Source organism: Mustela putorius, unplaced genomic scaffold (genome assembly GCF_011764305.1).
Source record: "Mustela putorius furo isolate JIRA1106 unplaced genomic scaffold, ASM1176430v1.1 tig00003871_pilon_pilon_pilon, whole genome shotgun sequence".
Lineage (NCBI taxonomy): Eukaryota > Metazoa > Chordata > Mammalia > Carnivora > Mustelidae > Mustela > Mustela putorius.
The window spans coordinates 10,134,272-10,158,474 of NW_025422023.1; the positions used below are offsets into that span (position 1 = coordinate 10,134,272).

General features: G+C 37.3%; 1 protein-coding gene across 3 annotated transcripts in view; it reads right to left on the bottom strand.

Moving 5' to 3' along the window:
* Positions 1-24,203, bottom strand: part of MANBA (mannosidase beta) — a 122,884-nt gene that overhangs the window by 35,597 nt on the left and 63,084 nt on the right. For all 3 annotated transcript variants that reach the window (XM_004748157.3, XM_004748156.3, XM_045067051.1), the window contains exons 8-11: positions 14,256-14,407; positions 11,949-12,066; positions 10,207-10,293; positions 6,547-6,714 (exon numbers count right to left, since the gene is read on the bottom strand). In XM_004748157.3, the coding sequence (XP_004748214.1) occupies positions 6,547-6,714; positions 10,207-10,293; positions 11,949-12,066; positions 14,256-14,407 (525 nt within the window). The remainder of the gene's footprint in view (positions 1-6,546; positions 6,715-10,206; positions 10,294-11,948; positions 12,067-14,255; positions 14,408-24,203) is intronic.

The window sequence follows — 24,203 nt, forward strand, 5'->3', positions numbered from 1 at the left end:
GTATATACCATCCAAGAGCAACAGAATACACATTCTTCTCAGGTACACATGAACACTCTCTGAGAGAGATCACCAGTTTGGCCATAAATCAAGTCTAACAAATTTAAGAAGACTGAAATCACTCGAGCATATTTTTGGACCACACGGGTATGGAACTAGAAATCAATTAGAAGATGACTGGAAAATTCACAAATACATGAAGATTAAGGAATATGCTACTGAACAAACAATGGATCAACAAAGAAATCAAAAGAGAAATTGAAAAATACCCTGACAAATGAAAAGGAAAATACAACATACCAAAACTTATGAGATGCAGCAAAAGCAGTTTAAGAGGAAAGATCAGAGATAAATGACCATTTCAAGAAAGACGAAAAATGTCAAATAAAGAACCTAACTTAACATCTTATTAAACTAGTAAAGGAAGAACATGGCTCCAAGTTAGCAGAAGGAAGGAAATAACAAAGACGAGAGCAGAAATAAATGGAATAGAGACTTAAAAGACAATAGAAACGATCATTGAAATGAAGAACTGGTTCCTTTAAATAAATAAATAAATAAATAAACAAAACCAACAAACCTAATTTAGCCCAGACTTGCTTAGGAAAAGAAAGAGAGAGGACTCAAAATCAGCAATGAAAAAGATATTACAAATAATATCTAAAAAATACAAAGAATTTTAAGAGATTACTATGAACAACTATACACACAAAAAAATTGAGCAACCTAGAAGAAATGGATAAATTCTTAAAAACATACAACTTTCCAAGACTGAATCATGAATAAATGGAAAAGGTAAACAGACCAATTAACTAGTAAGGAGATTGAATCAATAGTCAAAAATCTCTGAACAAAAAAAAATCCAGGATCAATTTCACTGGTGAATTCTACCAAATATTCAAAGAAGAACTAATACGAGTCCTTCTCAAACTCTTGTGAAAAAAAGAAGAGGAGGGAAAACTTCCAAATTCATTTTATAAGACAACCATTACCCTGATACCAAAACCAAATAGGGTCACCAGAAGAAAATTACAGGCCAATATCCTTGATGAACACAGATGCAGAATTCTCAACAAAATACTAATAAACCAAATTCATATAAGTAAAAATATATATATATATATATATATATATATATATATATATATATATATATCTCATGATCAAGTGGAATTTATTCCAAGGATGTAAGATGGTTCAACCCTGGCAAGTCAATCAACATGATACACCACATTAATAAAATGAAGTATAAAAATCATATGCTCATGTGAACAAGTGCAGAACAAGTGTCTGACAAAATTCAGCATCCATTTATTATAAAAAGTCTCAACAAAGTGGTTACAGAGGAAACATACCTCAACATAGTAAAGGCCATATAGGACAAGGCCACAGTTAACATCATACTGAATGGTGAAAAAGTCAAAACTTCTAAGATCAGGAACAAGATCAGGATGTCAACTTCCACCCAACAGAGCACTGAAGTCCTAGCTAGAACAATTAGACAACAAAAAGAAATAAAAGGCATACAAACTGGAAAGGAAGAAGTAAAGCTGTCACTCTTTGCCGATGACATGATATTATATGGAGAAAACTCTAAGACTTCACAAAAACCTTTTACCATAAATACAGTAAATTGTAGGCTACAAAATCAATATACGGAAATGTGTTGCATTTCTGTGTACTAATAATTACTAGCAAGAGAAATTAAGAAAATAATCTTATTTACAACTGCATAAAAAAATATCTAAGAATAAATTTTATCAAGGAAGTGAAAGACAGAAATTATTATTAAAAATTATAAGACACTGAAAGTTGGGGTGCCTGGGTGGCTCAGTTGGTTAAGTGTCTGCCTCTGGCTCGGGTCATGATCCCAGGGTCTTGGGATTGAGACCCGCATTGGGCTCCCTGCTCAATGGGAAGCCTTCTTCACCCTCTCCCACTTCCCCCGCTTGTGTTCCCTCTCTTGCCGTCTCTCTCTCTGTCAAATAAATAAATAAAATCTTAAAAAAAGAAAAGACACTGAAAATTATAAAACTTTGTTAAAAGACACTGAAGAAGACATAAATAAGTGAAAAGATACTCTGTACTCATAGACTGGAAGAATTAATACTGCTATAATGTCCATACTATCCAAAGTAATCTACAGATTCAATGCAATGCCTATCAAAACCACAATACATTTTTCACAAAATAGAATGAACAATCCAAAAACTTTTATGGAACCACAAAAGTCTCTGTATAGCCAAAACTATACAAAGCAATCTTGAGAAAGAAGAACAAATCTGGAGGCATCATGCTTTCTGACTTCAAAACATGTAACAAAACAAAAGTAATTAAAACATTACGGTATTGGCATAAAAACAGCCACATAGATCAGAATAGAGAATCAAGAAATAAATTCATATATGTATGGCCAATTAATTTATGACAAAGGAGACAAGAATATACAATGGGGAAAGGATAGTCTCTTCAGCAAATGGTGTCAGAAAAACTGGATAGTCACATGCAAGAGAATGAAATTGAATAACCATCTTCAACCACACACAAGAGTTAATGCAAAATGGATTAAAGACTTGAATGTAAGATCCAAAATCACAAAACTCCTAAAAGGAAACATAGGTGGTAAGCTCCTTGACACTGGTCTTGGCTTGATTTTTTTGGATTTCACACAAAAAGCAAAGGCAATAAAAAAGAACAAGTGGGACTACATTCAAACTAAAAAGGTTCTGTACAGCAAAGGAAACCATCAACAAAATAAAAAGGCAACATACTGAATGGGAGGAAATACTTGCAATCATATGCCTGCTAAGGGGTTAATAACCAAAATATATAAAGAATTTATTTGTTCAACCCAACAGTAAAAAACAAACAATTAAGAAATGAGCCAGGGATCTAAACAGACATTTTTTCCAAAGAAGACATACAAATAGCCACTTAGTACATGAAAAGGTACTCAACTAATTATCAGGAAAATGCAAACCAAGACCACAATGATGTATCATCTGACACCTGTTAGGATGGCTATTATCAAAAAGATAAGAGATAACAAATGTTAGCAAGGATGTGGAGAAAAGGGAAGCCTTGTGCTTTGTTGATGGGAACGTAAGTTGGTATAGTCACTAAGGAAAACAATATGGAGGATACCTAAAAAATTAAATGTAGAACTACCATGTAATCAAGCAATTCTAGTCGTGGATATCTGAAAAAAATAAAAAACATTAACTCAAAGAGATATATGCACCCCCATACTCACTGTGGCATTATTTATAATAACCAAGATACTATAACAATTGAAATGTTTATTGATGATGAATGGATAAAGAAAATGTAGCATACACACACACACACACACACACACACAAAATGGAGTATGACTCAGCCATAATAAAGAATGAAATCTTGGAGCACCTGGGTGGCTCAGTCAGTTGAGTATCCAACTTTTGATTTCAGGTCAGGTCATGATCTCGGGCCCAATGTATCAAGCCCTGCATGTGACTCTATGCTGGATATGGAGTCTGCTTGGAATTCTCTCTCTCCCTCTCCCTCTGCCCCTCCCCACTTGTGATCACTCTTTCTCTCTTAAAAAAAGGTGGGGGGGGGATGAAATCTTGCCATTTGTGACAACACAGATGGACTTTGAGGGCATTATACTAAGTGAAATATGTCAGAGAAAAGCAAATATTGTATGATCTCACCTATATGTGGAATCTAAAAACAAAAACAAGCTCATGGAAAGAGAACAGACTGATGGTTGCCAGAGGTGTGAGGTGGGAGGTGAGTGAAACAGGTGAAGGTAGTCAAAAAAATGAAAAGAAAAAGTAAGAGTCTATATGTCTCTTAGGAAGGAAGGAAGGAAGGAAAGAAGGAAGGAAGGGGAGGGGAGGGGAGGGACGAATGGAGGAAGGAAGAAAGGAAGAGAGGAAGGAAAGGAAGGAAGGAAGGAAAGGGAAGGGGCAGGGAGGAAGGAAAATAAGAAGAAAGAAAAATAGAAAAGGAATATCCATAGAACAGTTGAGCCTGCTCTGTGCCTTTTTCTCCCTGCCTATGGAAACTGTCTGGTAATTCCAGAAATTACCAGATGTCTGATAATTCCAGACATCCACAATGGATGCACACGTACACACACAGACACACACATACACAGACACACACACACACAGACACACACACACACACAAGAATAAGAGCAACTTCCACATTCAAACATTATTTGCACTGACAATCCTGGAGTCTCTCAGCCTATATAACTTGTCTACTTATAGTCTAATCTACAAAGCATGTTTATTTACACAGAAATCTTCTAAGTTCTAGGTGAAATGCTATGTTCCTAGGAAATATAAATATCCATACTTCCAGGAATTATAAACCCAAATTGGATAATAACTTCAGAAGAAATGAAATATATGAGGCAGAAGATCATTTCTGCTCCCACAAAGGCACTGGGCACCCAGAATGTTTTATGGGTGAATTTGTCTCAGTAAAACCAATAATCTGTATTTTATTTAAATTGTCCCTGGACTATAAAAACAACAACAAATGGCTCCTAACTCATTCTGTGCAGGCAGCATATGCACATACACACATACCAACCTGGGTTCTCTAGATTAAATCTGTCTCACAAAAAGGCTTATTTATTTATTTATTTCAGTGTTCCAAAATTCATTGTTTATGCACTACACCCACTTCTCCATGCAATACATGCCCTCCTTAATACCACCTGGCTCATCCCACCACCACTTTCCCCCTCCAAAACCCTCAATTTCTTTCTCAAACTGAGGGTTTTGTCTCTCACGGTATGTATCCCCTTCCGATTTCCCCCAACTCACTTCTCTCCATTTTCCCAGTGTCCTCCGTGTTATTCCTTATGTTTCACAAGTAAGTGAAACCAAATGATAATTGACTCTCTTTGCTTGACTTATTTCACTCAGCATAATCTCTTCCAGTCCCATCCATGTTGATTCAAAAGTTGGGTATTCATCCTTTCTGATGGAGGCATAATACTCCATTGTATATATGGACCATATCTTCTTTATCCATTCATCTGTTGAAGGGCATCTTGGTTCTTTCCACACTTTGGTGACCGTGGCCATTGCCGCTATGAACACTGGGGTACAGTTGGCCCTTCTTTACACTACATCTGTATCTTTGGGGTTAATACCCAGTAGTGCAATTGCAGGGTCATAGGGCAGCTCTATTTTTAATTTCTTAAGAAATCTCCACACTGTTTTCCAAAGTGGCTATACTAACTTGCATTCGTACCAACCATATAAGAGGGTTCTCTTTTCTCCACATTCTCTCCAACACTTGTTCACTGTCTTGTTAATTTTGGCCATTCTAACTGGTGTAAGGTGGTATCTCGATGTGGTTTTGATTTGAATCTCCCTGATGGATAATGATTATGAACACTTTCCATGTGTCTGTTAGCCATTTGTATGTCTTTTTTAGAGAAATGTCTGTTCATGTCTTCTGCCCATTTTTTGATGTGATTATCTGTTTTGTTTGTGTTGAGTTTGAGGAGTTCTTTATAGATCTTGGATATCAGCCCTTTGTCTGTAGTGTCATTTGCGAATATCTTCTCCCATTCCATGGGTTACCTCTTTGTTTTCACAAAAAATTTTGTTTAGATATCATTTTTTAAAATACTCAATATAAATGAGACCCAGCATTCATTTGCTATTACCATAGCATTCATTTGCTATTACCCTTCTCTCTTTATGAACCTCATCAACTCTACTTAATTTTTTAAAACAAATTTGGCTCCTCTAGGCATTTGAGTTAACAATTCCTACCACAGACTGAGTTTGCTTATGAACATAAATTTTCAAATTCTAACCAAAATATTAGCAAATCAAATCTAGCACAGAATAAAAGAAAAAAGCATTATAGCTAAACAGAGTTTATAGTAGAACTAGTCTGTCATCAGGAAAGTAATTCATAGAATTCATTATATTTACTGAGAACAAGGAAGGTAGGAAGAAAGAAAGAGGGAGGGAGGAAAGAGGGAAGGAAGGAAAAAGTAGCATATGGATAAGTCATCCAAAGTAGAAATTCTCAACATTTGGGGTTCCATAGATGGGCTCCAGAAAAGAGTACATGACAATCTGCAGATGTAAACACCATATTGTTGTATGTGTGGTGAGCTCCACAGATTAAGTTCATCTGCAAAGAAGCCCATAACCCATAAATCCATTCACATCCTGCAGCATTACAATGGACTGTTCTGTATAAAAATGGTATTACTGAAGGTTGCTCTAAAAAAGGGTACAGGGGCTCCTGAGTGGCTCAGTTGGTTAAGCAACTGCCTTCAGCTCAGGTCATGATCCTGGAGTCCTAGGATCGAGTCCTGAATAGGGCTCCCTGCTCCACAGGGAGTGTGCTTCTCCCTCTGACCTTCTCCCCTCTCATGCTCTCTCGTCTCTCAAATAAATAAATAAATAAAAATATTTTAAGGGGGGAGGAGTTTAAAAACATACTACATCAATATTCCAACTGATCCATTTTCAAAACACGTTCTTAAATTCTATTACATGAGAAATCATTACTTACAGCCAAGACAATCTTTCGAATATTCTTCACGTACAGTACCACATAGTCCTTGATATAGGTATGCAGTTCTCTGGCAGGGATATTATACCAATTCATCATCAGTGCTGCTTCATTTTCATTATTTCCACCCCAAATGATGATGGAGGGATGATATTTCAGTCTCCTGATCTAAAATTTCAGAAAACATGAAACAATTTTGCAATAATCAACAAGAAAAAAAAGCCTCAGAGCTGTAATGATTCATAAAATGATAGCCATTGCATTTTTGCACATAAATTCTTATGTACAGAAAACTCATTAGAAAATGGCTTGTAACATTACTTGCAGGAATACACGTTACGAAATCTGATTCTTTTTACCTAGATTTTATAAACACCAGTAAAATAGGATTCCTCTTCTTTACTGTATAAAACCTGAAGAAAATATAATCCCTTTTATTAAAAAAAGAAAAATAAATCAACCTCATTGTTACCTGACTTGCCACAAGAAAAGGCTCTAAGAAATACAAAGGGCAGCAGACATTACATTACAGAGAAGTTTCTCAAGAGCAAGATGGAGTTTTGTGTGAAGAAACAAACGAGGGAGGACAACCAGTTCTGCTGAAAGAGGGACTGAGAGGTTGTCATGGTCTCCACTGAGATCAGAAAACCACAAGGACAGCTAGAGAAGGTTTTACAAACCAAGAGAGTTCCCAGAGATACTCTGTAAGTTAAAGACAAATATGTGAAATATTCTAAAGGAAAAAGGATGAGGACATCAAGAGGATATCTCCAGGGCACCTGGGTGGCTCAGTGGATTAAAACCTCTGCCTTCGGCTCGGGTCACAATCTCAAGGTTCTGGGATCGAGTCCCGCATAGGGCAGGGAACCTGCTTCCTCCTCTCTCTGCCTGCCTCTCTGCCTACTAGTGATCTCTGTCAAATAAATAAATAAAAATCTTAAAAAAAAAAAAAAAGAGGGTATCTCCAGAAATAACTATCAGTGTCATGTCCTGAGAAATCAACTAAGGTTAAGTAAGTTACTGAATATATCTGAATATAGAAGAAGAAATTAGAGAATCTGTCTGAAAATCCTGCAGCCCTAAGAACTGAGCCTCCATGACCTGGGCTCTCTGTGACCAGCCCTACACAAAGGTGGAAGGATCCAGTTCTTCGGATACACTGGGAGATGGACTCCGGCAGAAGAGGACAGTTAAATCTCTTGGAGAACACAGTGAGTCAATAATCAAGAAAAACTCCTCTGGAACCCATTTTAGCAAAATAACCATATTGGTATTTATAGCTTCTCTTCCATGAAATGCATAATTAGAGTGATCCCAGCTAATGAACACTATGATCACTCATCATAATTAGTGATCCCAGCTGATATTCTCACTGTGGCCTCCTTTCAAGATGCCAAGTATCTCCTACATGACACAGAGATCCATTAAGGATGCATGCATTAAAGGGATTTATCTCATTCTTAAAAATTACAGTCTTGTGTTTTTCTAACCCAGCCTTATGAATACTATTTCCTTTATTTGTCTCTGTGCATGCCCAGGTACGTGACGGCTACTACCAAGTTTGACTGGCACAAGAACACAAATACTTGGGCGCCTGGGTGGCTCAGTTGGTTGAGCAACTGCCTTCGGCTCAGGTCATGATCCCCGACTTCCAGGATCGAGTCCCACATCGGGCTCCCAGCTCTTTGGGGAATCTGCTTCTCCCTCTGACCTTCTCCTCTCTCATGCTCTCTCTCACTCATTCTCCCTCAAATAAATAAATAAAATTAAAAAAAAAAAGAAAAAAAGAAGAAGAACACAAATACTCAAGAGGCAGAAAGCTCCAGTGACTCTGTGCTACACATACCCTTCAAACTGACCTAGAATTTTTGACAAGCTTTCCTTTAAAATTTTAACAAAGTCTTCATAAAAAGCTCTCCTGTTTAATAATACATAAAAGAATTGAAGGTACATAGACACCATAATTTATTTATATGAGAAAAAAATGTTTAAAAAACTGAAATGTCTGCAACCTACATAACTATAATTAATATATTTTAAGCTCATCTATCCATTCATACTCCTGATGAAAAACCTGGCCCGGTAGTGGGGATACAGAGAGGAACAGTCCCCGAGGCCGCAGGGAGATTACAAACTTGCAGGGGAAACAAAACATTGAACAAGTAATTCAAAGTGTGGTATAGGTCATACAGGGCAAATTTTGTGATCTAGACTTGCAAATATAGAAAGGATCTGCCCCTCCCCACCGAGAAATTCATGCTCAAGGTAGGACGTGACAGAAGAAAATGAGAGAGGTGGTTCGGAAGAGGGTGCTTGATGGGGCCAGGGACACCAGCAGAGACAGGAAATGCCCGGTGTCTTTATCTGGAGGATTCAGCCAGAGATGATTCATTTGTATTTTTTAAACCTTTTTTTAAAAAATAAAACACAGGGGCGCCTGGTTGGCTCAGTGGGTTAAAGCCTCTGCCTTCAGCTCAGGTCATGATCTCAGGGTCCTGAGATTGAGCCCCACATCGGTCTCCTGCTTGGCAGGGAGCCTGCTTCCCCCACCCCCTCTCTCTCTGCCTATCTCTCTGCCTACTTGTGATCTCTGTCTGTCAAATAAATAAATAAAATCTTTTAAAAAATTTAAAAACATAGATATAAAAAAAATTATGAAATACTAAATTACTATAACACAATCACCCTCGTAACCACCACCCAGATCAAGAAAGATAACCCCAGAAGCCCTCATATACTCCTTTCTAATTATAGTCCTTTCCTGCTCCCAACAGTAACCACTATCTTGTATTACAGTAAGCACTTCCTTCCATTTCTTTTGGTTTTCCATGCAAATGTACATCCCCAGACATTGTAACAACAAAATCACGGATTTTAACTTGCTTGATGGATTTCAATCCACTGACATCCTTATTGAGTTTCAAATTGTCCCATTTTTGGTTTGTGAGACTCTCATCAAAGTTTTTTTTAACATATCTTTGATAGTGTCGTTGGTATCTCTAAGTCCAACTATTCCAGGGTGATCTATTACACTTCCTGCCCCAGACCTAGAATTGGCCATTTGTCTAAGAGCCCCTTCTCTTAATGGGAAGAATTATTTCAATAGAAGGATACACCATATTATTAGGTTGTCCTAGTCCTTTTGATGGACACAGCTAGGTTGCAATCACTTCCTTGCACTTACAGATCTATAAATAGAAGTGTGTACATACCGTATGCAAAAGAAATCAAGGAGTCAAGAATCACTTTAAATTTTTGACCTGAGAAACACAAAGACTGGCTTTGCCATTTCTCAAGTTGGGGGAAACTGCAGGGAAAGCAGGTTGGGAGATGGTAATGCAAGTTTGGTTCAGATATGTTACACTGGAGATGACTATGAAACCTCCCAGAAGAGGCTCCAAGTAGGCAGCTGGATATAAGAACAAGGAATCCAGCAGACATGTCAGAACTGGGGATAAATCTGAAAGTCATCAGCATATAGGTGGTGTTAAAGCCATGAGACTGGGTGGAATCACCTAGGAAGTCAATTATCTGACTGATTTTCATGGGATTTAGTAAGGAGAACAAAAACACACACAAAAATAAAAAATGAGGAGAGGTTTAACGAAAGACAAATGAAACAAAAGCATTATCCTTCTTCTTGGAATGGTAATGACATACCTGGTAAGCAACTTCTGCTCTCACCGAATTCAGGAAGTCCTGATTGGTTGGATAAAGGGCACAGGCGAACATAAAATCCTGCCATACCTATCAAACCAATAAAGAGCAGTAAAGAACTTCCATAGACTTTATTACACAGAAAGAAATTCTTCATTTTGAACTCTGGGGAATTATCTTTCAGGCAAATGAAAAAACAAATTAGCCTGCTGAGTGTAACCATTTTAAGGCAGTGGGAGAGGCTCTCATATAGACCTCACGACCTTCCAGAACAGCATAAAACTGTGGGGGGAACCCAAGAGAAGAAAATGTTAAGTAGGGAGAAAAGAAAGAGAAGGAAAGGGAATTCAAAGAAGGAAACAGTGAGTGTGTTGAGGGGAACATGAAATTTGAAAAGAACCTTCCCCCAGCTCCTCCTCACTCGCAATACTTTAATTTTCACTGGGAATTTGCTGTTGAGAGATGGGCCAGATTGTTTATAAAAGAACTAATTTTGCGGGCGCCTGGGTGGCTCAGTGGGTTACGCCTCTGCCTTCGGCTCAGGTCATGATCTCAGGGTCATAGGATCGAGCCCTGCATCAGGTTCTCTGCTCAGCAGGGAGCCTGCTTCCCCCCTCTCTCTGCCTGCTTCTCTGTCTACTTGTGATCCTCTCTCTCTCTGTCAAATAAATAAATAAAATATTAAAAAAAAAAAAGAACTAACTTTTCATGGCCAAAAGGATTACTACATGGACATTTTTTGATGAAACCACATTAAGTTCTTTTTTCTCTCTTTCTTTACCTCTCTCTTTCTTGAGAGACAGACTGTGTGTGCGAGTGTGGGGCGGGGGGTGGCACAGAGGGAGAAAGAGAGAATCCGAGGCAGGCTCTGAATGACGCAGGGCTCAATCTCATGACCCTGGGATCATGACCTAAGCCAAAGGCAGACACTTAACCAATGGAGCCGCCCAGGTACCCCACGTAAGTTCATTTCTAGAGAGGCTGTTATTACGCAGTGCTTAAGGGCCCAGGCCCCAAATCAGTAGACTGAGTCAGAATCTTGGTGCCACCACATACACTGTGTGGATTTGAGAAGGTTATTTCACCTCTCTTCCACTTGTCCATTTCCTTACTGATAAAATGGGGATGGAGAACAGCAGTAACTACTTCATAGGATGGGCACGAAGATGAAAGAAAATAACAGAAGCAGAGCACTGAGAACAAAGCCCGATCCTCAGTAAGTATTATAGAACACTGTGACACTATCATGACCATCGGGACTGCCAATATTGTAATTACTATTCTTCTATGGAGTGCTTTATATTTTAGAACTATAATACCAGAACTAAAAGATTTTATTTTCTGTGCTTAACCCTCACGAATGCAAAACACGCCTGGAGTACTTGGTAGCAATATTATGTATAGCTTTTCTTCACTGAATTTTACTATTTTTCTTCTCTCTAGATCTTGTTAAATCTTCTTCAATTTAAAATTTTTAAATTGTTTATGCATACCCTTATATCAAAAAGAAAATTACAAATACAGAATGCCTACTACTTAAAAACAATTAAATAATTATGATATTTACCATCAACTATGGTTCTGGGTTTGCAAGATGCCATTTATTCCTTTGCAAAAAAAAAACCAGAATATCAGTGCTGGCTCTGAGAAAAGAAGGAACAAGCCATAGCACTCACTCAGAACACAGGTACTCAAAGTGAGGCTATAGTAACATATCAATCAATAAAATGCTGTCAACTACCCACCATTATTCCTAGTTCATCACAGAGTCTATAGAATTCATCCTGCTCATAAATTCCTCCTCCCCAAACCCGGAGAGTATTCATGTTAGCATCCACAGCAGACTGCAGAAGGAGCCGTAACCTATAGAAGAAATTGTAAAAATAAGTGTTAATATGAAAATCTGGGGATGTTTAAAAAAAGATTTTAAAAACACATGGTGGGGGCCACCTGGGTGGCTCAATCGGTTAAGCGTCTGCCTTTGGCTCAGGTCACAATCCCGGGGTCCTGGGTTGGAGGCCCTCATCGGGTTCTTTGCTCAGCGGGGAGCCTGCTTCTCTGTCTCCCTCTGCCTACCACTCACCCTGCTTGTGTTCTCCCTCAAGTCAAATAAAAAAAATAAATAAAATCTTTACACAAAAAAACACACATGGTGTTGATAAATATGTTTCAAAACTCTTTTAGAAAAACATGTTCTAAAATTATGGTTTGGATATAACGCTAGGTGAAGAAAGTGAGACAAAATTATATAAATATTAACTGCAACCACATAAACAAACCTGGAAAAATTGTAGGTTATATCTTTTCTCTGCCCTCTAAATTCAGACTGTTATCATACTGCTTTTCAAACTAAATTATTTATTAGTTATTCTTATAGAAAAAAATGTTGTAAACCTTAGGAAGTATGAGGTGATTTTATACAACCATTTCAAATTTTAAGACAAAAACCAAAGTTTGCATAGTAGTACCCAGCTTACTCTTATTTCCTTTTTTCAATTCCTCCAGTCTAGTACAGAATTTCCTCAATTTACGGTGGGATTATATTCCAATTGGCCCATTGGAAATTGAAAATATTATAAGTCAAAAATGCATTTAACACAGCTAAACCTTCCGAACATCCCACCTTAGCCTCACCTACCTTAGATGTGCTCAGAACACTTACATTAGCCTGCAGTTAGACAAAATCATCTACCACATAGTCTACTTTATAATAAAGTATTGATATCTCATGGAACGGACTGAATACTGTACTGAAAGTAAAACACAGAATGGGTATATGGGTACAGAATGGTTATGACCATATCAGTTGCTGACCCTCAGTCTAGCGTGGCTGACTGGGACGCTGCGGCTTTTGCCTCTGCCCAGCATCACAAAGGAATCCTGTACCGTTGTTAGCCCAGGACAAGATCAAAATTCAAAATATAATTTCTACAGAATATGTATCATTTTTACACCATGATAAAGTTAAAAGATCATGTCAAACCATCGTGGGTACCAGCTATTCCTCTTTCTCTAGTCAATTAAATTTCCATTCTGACTCTTCCAATTCCTATTCACATTACCCACAGGAAAATGTATAGCCACTCTAAGAACATCTACTTTGCATCTCCAGAACAGAGCCCAGAGAGGAACCAAGAAGCCCCCAACCACTGGCCGGCCAAGGACCCAGAGTGTTGGGCTTCAACAGGTATACTAGTTGGCCCAGCTGTACTAAACAGTCACTGTCCAAACCAGCCAAATGGGAGGAGCAAGGAGATGAAAAGGAAAAGAAGCAGCAAATTATGTGTCTATGTTGGGAGAATAATTTCATTTTCATGTGAAATTCAAGACAATATGTTTAAAGTAAAAGCAAATTACTACAACATTTGGCAAATTCTAAACACCAAATAATATGGTACAATGCATATTTATACATATGTAAATAAGTTAACTGTGTTTATTTCTCTTCCCAAAGTTTGTTTTTACTATCACAAAGACAGTTGGTAATCACAAACAGGAAATATTATTCTCTTGTGAAGTGTTATTCTCATAGCTTCAGATAAACACTTTAAATTTTCTTCTAGATTTAAAACTGTAAAGCTTTTTTGGTTCCTTTTACTAAGGTAAAAGTAAAGGAATATACAAATAGCTTAGAATGAATAAGGAAATATGGGTTTCCATTTTTAAAAAAGAATGCACAGAAATAATTAAGGTATTTTTTGAAAAATTAAAAAAAAATTAATCATTTTTTTTCAGGGACTAACTATCCAAAATGTGCTTTAGTCATTTTCTTGTTCCTCCAGAGGAAATATATAATAGTTTTCTAAAAATTGGATGGTTTCAGCAGTCTCAAGTCACTTAGCTGTTAAGACTTGTTAAGACTATCTATAGCTTGTGAAAATGGAATGTATGATTTAAAAATCCTTTCCATTCTAAAGTTTCCATCATCCTAGAATTCTGTCTTACCTCTCAGTTCCTTCTACTGCAACCAAAGAAAACAAAAAGGAGTAATTCTTTAGCTTTGGGGGCTTTTAATAAAAAGAAAAACAAGAAATAAAAAAATCATAACTTACAAGTCAGAGGTTACTCGATCCTGGAATGAATCTGCTGGGATCCAGTTCGAGCCTTTCAGAAATATGGGCAATCCATTAATTTTGAAATAGAAACTCAGACCTTGAGATCCTTCAATGGGCTCTTCTATAAGTTCGACTGTCCTAAAATAAACCTTTTATGAACAAAATTAAACAATGAATATCAAATTTAAAACATAAACAAGAGATTTTTTTTTTAATTTTATTTATTTGACAGACAGAGTTCCCAAGTAGGAAGAGAGGTAGGCGGGGGCTGGAGGTGGGGGGAAGCAGGCTTCCCTCTGAGCAGAGCATGATGTGGGGCTTAATCCCAGAACCCTGAAACCACGACCTGAGCCGAAGGCAGAGGCCTAACCCACTAAGCCACCCAGGCGCCCACAAGAGATTTTATTTTTAAAAAGGAAAGCAAATTTCTGAACAATTTACATGAACATATTTAATGTTAATTTCCTACTTGCTATGAAGCACTTAATGTAGAAGTGCATATTTCAGAATATATATATAATTATTGCCAGATTCTATCTTTTAATAGATATAAAATATAGAAACTATTAAAGAGGAAATATATTCTAGTCTTCCTTATGAAACAGGCATTTGTAATTCCATCAAAAGAAATATATTTGAATGCTCACCATTCTTCTATTTTGAAGGGTGCTTGGGTGGCTCAGTTGGTTAAGCATCTGACTCTCAATTTCAGTTCAGGTCATGATCTCAGGGTTGTGAAATCGAGCCCCAGGTTAAGCTCAGCATGGAGACTGCTTGGGATTCTCTAACCTGCTCTGTCCCCCCACTCAAATAAATAAATAATCTCTTTTATAAAAATATATATATACATATATTTGAAGATAACATTTCAAAGTTAGAACAAAAACTTATACTATTTCACAAAATCAGGGGAAATCCCACCAGTTAAACTACGCATCCTGAATAGAAAACACACTCTAATTTTAGTGTTAACATGTGCCAAAATACGCATCTTAGAATCAAAGACATATAGCACTCATGAAAGAAATTGAAGAAGATACAAAAAGATGGAAGACCATTCCATGCTCTTGGATTGGAAGAATAAACATTGTTAAAATGTCTATACTGCCTAGAGCAATCTATACTTTTAATGCCATTCTGATCAAAATTCCACCGGTATTCTTCAAAGAGCTGGAGTAAATAATCCAAAAATTTGTATGGAAGACCCTGAATCGCTAAGGAAATGTTGAAAAACAAAAATAAAGCTGGGAGCATCACGTTACCTGATTTCAAGCTTTATTACAAAGCTGTGATCACCAAGACAGCATGGTACTGGCATAAAAACAGACACATAGACCAGTGGAACAGAGTAGAGAGCCCAGATATAGACCCTCAACTTTATGGTCAATTAATCTTCGACAAAACAGGAAAAAATATACAGTGGAAAAAAGACAGTCTCTTCAATAAATGGTGCTGGGGAAACTGGACAGCTATAAGTAGAAGAATGAAACTCAACCATTCTCTTACACCGTACACAAAGATAAACTCAAAATGGATAAAAGACCTCAACGTGAGACAGGAATCCATCAGAATCCTAGAGGAGAACATAGGCAGTAATCTCTTCGATATCAGCCACAGCAACTTCTTTCAAGATATGTCTCCAAAGGCAAAGGAAACAAAAGAGAAAATAAACTTTGGGGACTTCATCAAAATCAAAAGCTTCTGCACAGCAAAGGAAACAGTCAAGAAAACAAAGAGGCAACCCACGGAATGGGAGAAGATATTTGCAAATGACAGTACAGACAAAAGGTTGATATCCAGGATCTATAATGAACTCCTCAAACTCAACACACATGGAACAGGCAAACATATCAAACAATGGGCAGAAGATATGAACAGACACTTCTCCAATCAAGACATACAAATGGCTAGCAGACACATGAAAAAATGTTCATCATCATTAGCCCTCAGGGAGATTCAAACTAAAACCACATTGAGAAATCACCTTACACCAGTTAGAATGGCCAAAATTAACAAAACAGGAAACAACATGTGTTGGAGGGATGTGGAGAAAGGGGAACCCTCTTACACTGTTGGTGGGAATGCAAGTTGGTGCAGCCTCTTTGGAAAACAATGTGGAGATTCCTCAAGAAATTAAAAATAGAACTTCCCTATGACTCTGCAATTGCACTCCTGGGTATTTACCCCAAAGATACAGATGTTGTGAAAAGAAGGGCCATCTGTACCCCAATGTTTAAAGCAGTAATGGCCATGGTTGCCAAACTATGGAAAGAACCAAGATGCCCTTCAACAGATGAATGGGTAAGGAAGATGTGGTCCATATATACTACGGAGTATTATGCCTCCATCAGAAAGGATGAATACCCAACTTTTGTAGCAACATGGATGGGACTGAAAGAGATTATGCTGAGTGAAATAAGTCAAGTAGAGAGAGTCAATTATCATATGGTTTCACTTATTTGTGGAGCATAACAAATATCATGGAGGACAAGGGGTATGAGAGAGGAGAAGGGAGTTGGGGTAAATTGGAAGGGGAGGTGAATCATGAGAGACTATGGACTCTGAAAAACAATCTGAGGGGTCTGAAGTGGTGGGTGGGTGGGAGTTTGGGGTACTAGGTGGTGGGTATTACAGAGGGCACGGATTGCATGGAGCACTGGGTGTGGTGAAAAAATAATGAATACTGTTTTTCTGAAAATAAATTAATTAATAAAAAAAAACATATAGCACAGAGTATTTCACAATTTAACAACTTACCAATCTTAATAGCACATTAGTGTAAAATCATTTCGTTTAACGGGCAATTTAATCCCAACTAATCATCACATTAAACTCAATGTTTGAGAGAGCTCTAGAGATGTAAGTGGTGTTCCAAGTGGAAGACAGAATAGGAGCACACACTCCAATATTATAACCACTGAGTGAGAAGAAGCTGAGACCTTTGTCCCTGGGACACTCTAGCCAGGTTAAGCGGAAGCACTTAAGCATGAGCAGCAAGACTCCAGATAGAGAAGACTGAGGTTTTTATCCAAATCTTCATTCCTTTCAGTCATAAACTGGATCAAGGAATGAAGAAGTGGTTGTACACCAATGAAGCCTCGCCTTGAACCAAGATTATGCTTTTCTTCTCTAATTAAAATAAATAAATGAATTAATCACCTTATTCTATGAAATAAAAGTGCTCACCGTTCTTCTATTTTCTTACCCTTGCTCTTATTACTCTGACATGACAAAAAGATATGAATTAACTTTATGAGAAGACACAGAATAAGGCTTGGTTGAGGAGGATCTTGACATGGAATTACTATACCTGCTTTAGGGTTGCAAATGTAAAAAATGTAAGGCGATTTTCACAGACACTTTGAAAACACTTTGAGGGGTAGATTCAAATATCTAGAACAGCAGTTCTTTAAGTATGGCTGGGGACTACATGGGACCCCTTGGAATCCTGTAGGAGATCCTTGTGTTCGAAACTGTTTCTGTAGTAAAGCTAAAATATTATTTGCCGGGCGCCTGGGTGGCTCAGTGGGTTAAGCTGCTGCCTTCGGCTCAGGTCATGATCTCAGGGTCCTGGGATTGAGTCCCGCATCGGGCTCTCTGCTCAGCAGGGGGCCTGCTTCCCTCTATCTCCCTCTCTGCCTGCCTCTCTGTCTGCTTGTGATCTATCTCTGTCAAATAAATAAATAAAATCTTTAAATAAAAAATAAAATAAAATATTATTTGCCTTTTTCACTCTCTCACTCTTCTGAATGTATGGCCTTTCCAGAAATTACATGATGTGTGATGACATCACTTTTTTGGCTAATGGAATGCATGCTTGCATATTCTGGTGTGTTCTACTTCTACGGTAGAGGTTTAGTATTTAAAGGGGTGAGTTTTCAGATATTAACTCAGTTTGTTCTCAGCTTCTACTGTGTTCTTTGTAGTGTGTCTGGTTATTCCTGCTATAATCTCTGTAACCTCACTGTCATTCAATAAATGCTCCTTTTGAATCTCAAAGTTTCCCTTGCAACCTACACAGAAACACAAAAGAATTAGGTACCATTTGTTAACTTGTTTCACAGTGGTTATTTTTAAGTTTTCAAATGAAAATGAATGTTAATTTTAATTGAAATTCATTTTACAGTTCAGTATTTTTTATTCTAAAGAAGTATTTCAAATATGCTTTTTCTTAAGTTTGAGTTGCAACTACAAGACTAACATTCTCAACCTACACCTATATTGTCTCCATTTAAAAAATGCTGGAAAAAAAAAATGAAATTGACATATCAGAAGTTTTCTTTCTCTCTCTCTTTTATTTTTTTAAAGTAGGCTCCACAGCCACTGTGGAGCCCAATGCAGGGCTTGAACTCACAACCTTGAGATCAAGACCTGCAATGGCATCAAGAGTTGAATGCTTAACAAGTGAGGCACCCAGGTGCCCAACATTATTAGAGTTTGCTGATTCATGGAAGGGAAGAACCTACTCCAAAGAAATTGGGTAAAATTACAAATAAGTAATGAAATTGTGATGAAATCCATATTTCCCTCAACTTTATAACTGTTAATAATTTATCTTACTGTGCCTTATGCAATGTAACATTTGAAAAACAATACTTATGGTGCCAGTTAAATTGCAGTATCATTTTGAGACCCATCATTTTTCATATAAAGAAAAAAGAATGGAAGATTTTAGACAAGATAAGCTCTTTAAAAGGCAAACATTGTTTATTATGCTCTAATATATTATTTTATATTATATTACAATGCTTTCAAACCAGAAATGAAAAAGTCACTGGAGCATGTTACAGGACTCATTATGTTACATAGCTGCAAAAGCATTCACACACACACACACACACACACACACACATTTTATATTCAGTTAGTCAACATATAGTATATCATTAGTTTTTGATGTAGTGTTCAACAATTCATTATGAGAAGCACACATATTAGCTGACAGAGTTTTACAGTTGACATTGCTGAATGCCTACTAGATAAAAAGTCAAAAAATGAAATCACAGCATTGTCACTTGGCAATGATACAGTAAGTCATCCAATTAAAGATTTGGCTGCAACAGGATACTGAGCTGATCTCTCATCTGAAGTATCACTGTTTGCCTGAGAAATGGATGAATCTCCAGAATGATGGACTCACTGTTTGCTTTTATTTGTCTGTTAATAAGCAGAATGAATCATCAAAGATTTCTTTTATGTAAATCTCTGGCAACAGAATACAAGAAATGCTGAAATATTCAACGTACTGAATAGTTTCTTTGAATCTCAAGGTTAGCAACAAGTGTGTTAACAACATTTGCCCCGATGTTACAAAGGCAGTGGTGGGTAACAATTCCTGGCACCTCCACAAAAATCAAGGCAGTAGATCCCAACTGTGCTAACTGTCACTGTATCCTTCACCTTCAAGCATCAGCAGGAAAAAAAAAGTCAGTTTCACTTAAGAATGTCCTTGGTAAAGCAGTAAAAATTACTAATTCTATTAAACCCTAACCTTGAGCAGACATCGTTATAACAGTCTGTGTGATGAAAAAATGATAGAATGGGAAATACAGATGAAGTCCCACAAAATAGATTTCTTGAGGACAAGCATCTGGGCCACTGCTTGAGTTGTAAACTGAATTAGTCATCTGGTTTGTGAAACTTCATATTCACTGGAAAGAACTGCCAGACAAACTATGGTTATTCAGACTTGGCTATCTGGCAGACATTTCTTGAAAATGAATGAAGTAAGCCTTGTCACTTCAAGGAAGATAAGTGAAAGTATTGTGGACAAGGATAAAACTCAAACTTACAGGTAAAAATTAGGATTTAGGAAAACTTATATCTACTCCCATGAGCTCGAGAGCTTCCCAATACTTAAAGACTTCTCAGTAACATCAGTGTGATATTAACAAATGTGTATGTGATATTATATAATGGAATGTTTCAGTATTTGGAAACATCTGGATATCTTAAGACACCAATATTTTTCCAATAACCAATGCACTACGTTATGATATCACATAAAAGATCCATTAAGAATGAGTAAGGCATGGTAATACAGAGAATACAGAGAATAGAGTCAGGTAGTGTTGTAGTAACATTGTAGGGTGACAGGTAGGAGCTGAACTTGTAAGCACAGCATAAGTTACACAGTTGTCAAATTACTATGCTGTATACCTGGAACTAATGTAATGCTGTCAACTATGTCTCAGTAAAAAAAATAATAATTTTAAAAATCCATTAAAGGTGGAAGATACACCAACAGATTTTAATGTAACAGAGTACAAAGTTTTTTAAAATGGCTTCAGATTCCACTTTGCAACTAACCTTTAAGAAACCACCACTGCTTAAGTTCTCCTGCAGTACCAAAGAACGGCCTCGATCATTTGAAAAGGCTACTAAAGGACTCCTCTCTTTTCCATCTACATACCTATGTAAGATCATTTTTTCTTCGCATGTTTCAATGAAAACAACATGTTGCAAATTAAATGCAGAAGCCGATGAACATCCAGCCATCCTCCATTAAGCAACACATTAAAGAGACTTGTAAACATGTAAAATAATGTCATTATTCTCACTACATTTTCTGTTTTATAAATATATTTATTCTTCATAAAATAACTCACACATTAACATGTCATGGATTTGGTACTATGATTTGAAATGAGTAAATATTTAATCCTCAGTTTTAAAATTTGCCCACATAAACAAAGGTACATTGGGGTTCTCAATAATTTTTATGAATGTAAAGTGATTGTGAGTCCAAAAAAAACTGAGAATCACTAAACTAGAAAACAGAACTCACTTACTTCTTTATACCAATTAATGCTACAAACAGTATTAATGATAAAACTCATCTGCCCCAATTTTCTCTTTTCTGTTTAAATTTTCTCATGAAGGGGTGCCTGGGTAGCTCAGTGGGTTAAGCCTCTGCCTTTGGCTCAGGTCATGATCTCAGGGTCCTGGGATCGAGCCCCACATGGGGCTCTCTGCTCATCAGGGAGTCTACTTCCCCCCCACCCCGTCTGCCTCTCTGCCTGCTTGTGATATCTGTCTGTCTAATAAATAAATAAAATCTTTAAAAAAAATTTTTTTTCTCATGAAAAGCAGCTATCCCTATCTTCCACTCCTGCAGTAACAATTTTATGGCCCAGGTCAAAGTAAACCCTAAAGCACCTGAGAGTCCTCAGAGGTGAAGCAGGAATTACCAGGCACCTTTCCCTTTGGACATTCCCCGACAGGTTAAAGGCTGGATCTATGACAGTAACTCCCCATGTCCTCTGGGAGTCCTGATAGGTTAATATAAAAGCCTTCTTCTACAACAGGTATTTTACTTCCAAGGAAATAATGAGCTTTGAAAGAGGTTTTTTGGAAAGTTCCCTGAGTAAAATATATTTACATCGAGAGGGAATTACAAGATCAAAACTATATTAAAGAACTCAAAAAAATATTGTCTAAAAGTAGAAAAAAATACCTAAGAACCTAAATGTGTAAGCCAAGCAGTTTGCATTTAAAACTTTTTAATTTGCAAACTTGTCTATCTACAGTTGAAGATTCCACTGGCAACTCACCAGGTAAGTTTTTAAATTAGCTTTAATGATTACATTTTTGAAATAGAAGGACTAACTCAAAGTACAGAACTGAACACATTTTTTAGACTAAGAGTTAGGAATATCTTTTTTTTTTTTTTTTCTTTTTAAAGGCAGGCAGAGAGGAGGAAGCAGGCTCCCTGATGAGCAGAGAGCCCGATGCGGGACTCGATCCCAGGACCCTGAGATCATGACCTGAGCCGAAGGCAGCGGCTTAACCCACTGAGCCACCCAGGCGCCCAGAAATATCTTAACTAAAGGGTTTAAGAGGTATGTGACTGATAACACTGTGCTTCTCAAATTTCTTTCTCTGGCAGACCAGATGATGATATAATGAATCATTGAGTCATAAACTGCATATCGCCTCTCAGCTGTTTGCAATCAAATACTAAAAAGGCTGCCATAGTTGGGGCGCCAGGGTGGCTCAGTGGGTTGAACGTCTGACTCTTGGTTTCGGCTCAGGTCATGATCTCAGGGGGGTGAGATCGAGCCCTGGGTCAGTCGGGGCTCCCTGCACAGTGGGGAGTCTGCTTCTCCCCCCCTCCCTCTGCCCTGCTCATGCTCTCTCTCTTTCTCTCAAATAAATAAATCTTAAAAAAAATAAAATGCTGTCATAGTATCACTAGATACTAGTAATTTTCTTTTTTTTTTTTTTTTTTTTTAAAGATTTTATTTATTTATTTGACAGACAGAGATCACAAGTAGGCAGAGAGGCAGGCAGAGAGAGGAGAAAGCAGGCTCCCTGCAGAGTAGAAAGCCTGATGCGGGGCTCGATCCCAGGACCCTGGGATTATGACTTGAGCTGAGGGCAGAGGCTTAACCCACTGAGCCACCCAGGCGCCCCAGATACTAGTAATTTTCTTCTTAAAAAAATCTTATTTCCAAATATTGACAAATGTTACCTGAACTACTTTTTTACTACTTTTTTTACTTTTCAAATAATTTTCATGAATTTCCAAAAACATGAGTCATTTCATTTACATTACATTACAGTGTTTTTAGAGACAAGCAAACACATTTCTGTCTGCTCTAAAAGTGCTTTAACAGGCAGAAGCACTGAGAAAACATGTGCTGGGTTTCCACAAAGAGCTGTCCTCACACAGGCCTGTGCAGGACCACACAAGCCCTAGCAACATGCAGCAAGCGCAACCAGAAGGTGACATCTTCAAGTTTACACCCGCACAGTTGCCTGGTATCTTTGTGGCCAGAGGTGCATTCCCTTATCTGACAGAATAGACAGAATCACTGTTTAACAAATCCCCTCTTCTCTATGACAAAATTATTTTCAGTAATAATAATGAAATGAAATGAATAATGATAATATCCAGAAAAGAAATGCAGACACTTTCCTTTATTTAACTTCATATGAACAGTCATACCATTTTTAAGTAAAATAAAAGAATAGAAAAAAGGAGAAGTGGACCCCTAGTTCGCTCAGTCAGTTAAGCACCTGCCATCGGCTCAGGTCATGATCCCAGGGTTTTGGGATCAAGGCCCCGCATCGGGATCCCTGCTCAGCAAGGAGCCTGCTTCTTTCTCCCCCACTGCCGGCCATTCTCCCTGCTCGTGCTCTCTCTGTCAAATAAATAAAATCTTAAAAAAAAAAAAAAAAAGGAAAAGTAACAGATTGATGTACTCAATTATATTAGTGTTTTTGGAAAAAAGTAAATGACATTTCCATATATCGGTTCATTATAGAAATGAATAATATTTGTTATGTTGAGCCTTAACTTCTAACAATGTCAAGAACTTTGTCAAAACTGATCTTCTTTGTGTGTATATGCTTTATAAAGAATAAAGCCAGATTTGTTAATCTATCCTTACATAGTTGACAGAGGAACACTTTTTATTAATTTTAATTTATTAAATTTCATTTTTTTCAAATGAAGCCCAAAATATGCAAATATTTGGGGGGAAGTATTAGACAGAAAGTTAAGTCTGACAGAGATTCATAGAAAATCCCACTTCTCATTAAATTCCAAAAAATGCAGTAGTACCCATGCCTTTGTTTCTTTGAGAACCACTCCAAGAATTTACAAATGCCTCTGGGGTGAAAAGTATGCCTTCTGAAAGTAGCAAAATCAAAGAAAATGCCTACATGATCGTGAACATAGACATTACTTGATCCACTGGTTTAGAACAAGTATCCAGTTCTTGGTGAAAATGACTGGGATATTCAACACAGCTGTTTCGATTCCTCTGGGCACTGTAAGAGCTCATCTTTTGTTGCTCCCCCTGACACTCTTCTTCAGAATTTGATTCTTTTTTTCTATGTAAATGTTCATTTCCTTACATTTTGTTGTTGCACAGTAAATAGCCTTCACCAAAATTTCTGTGTGCTTATCTTCAAAGAAAAGTTTGAAAGCTTGGTATT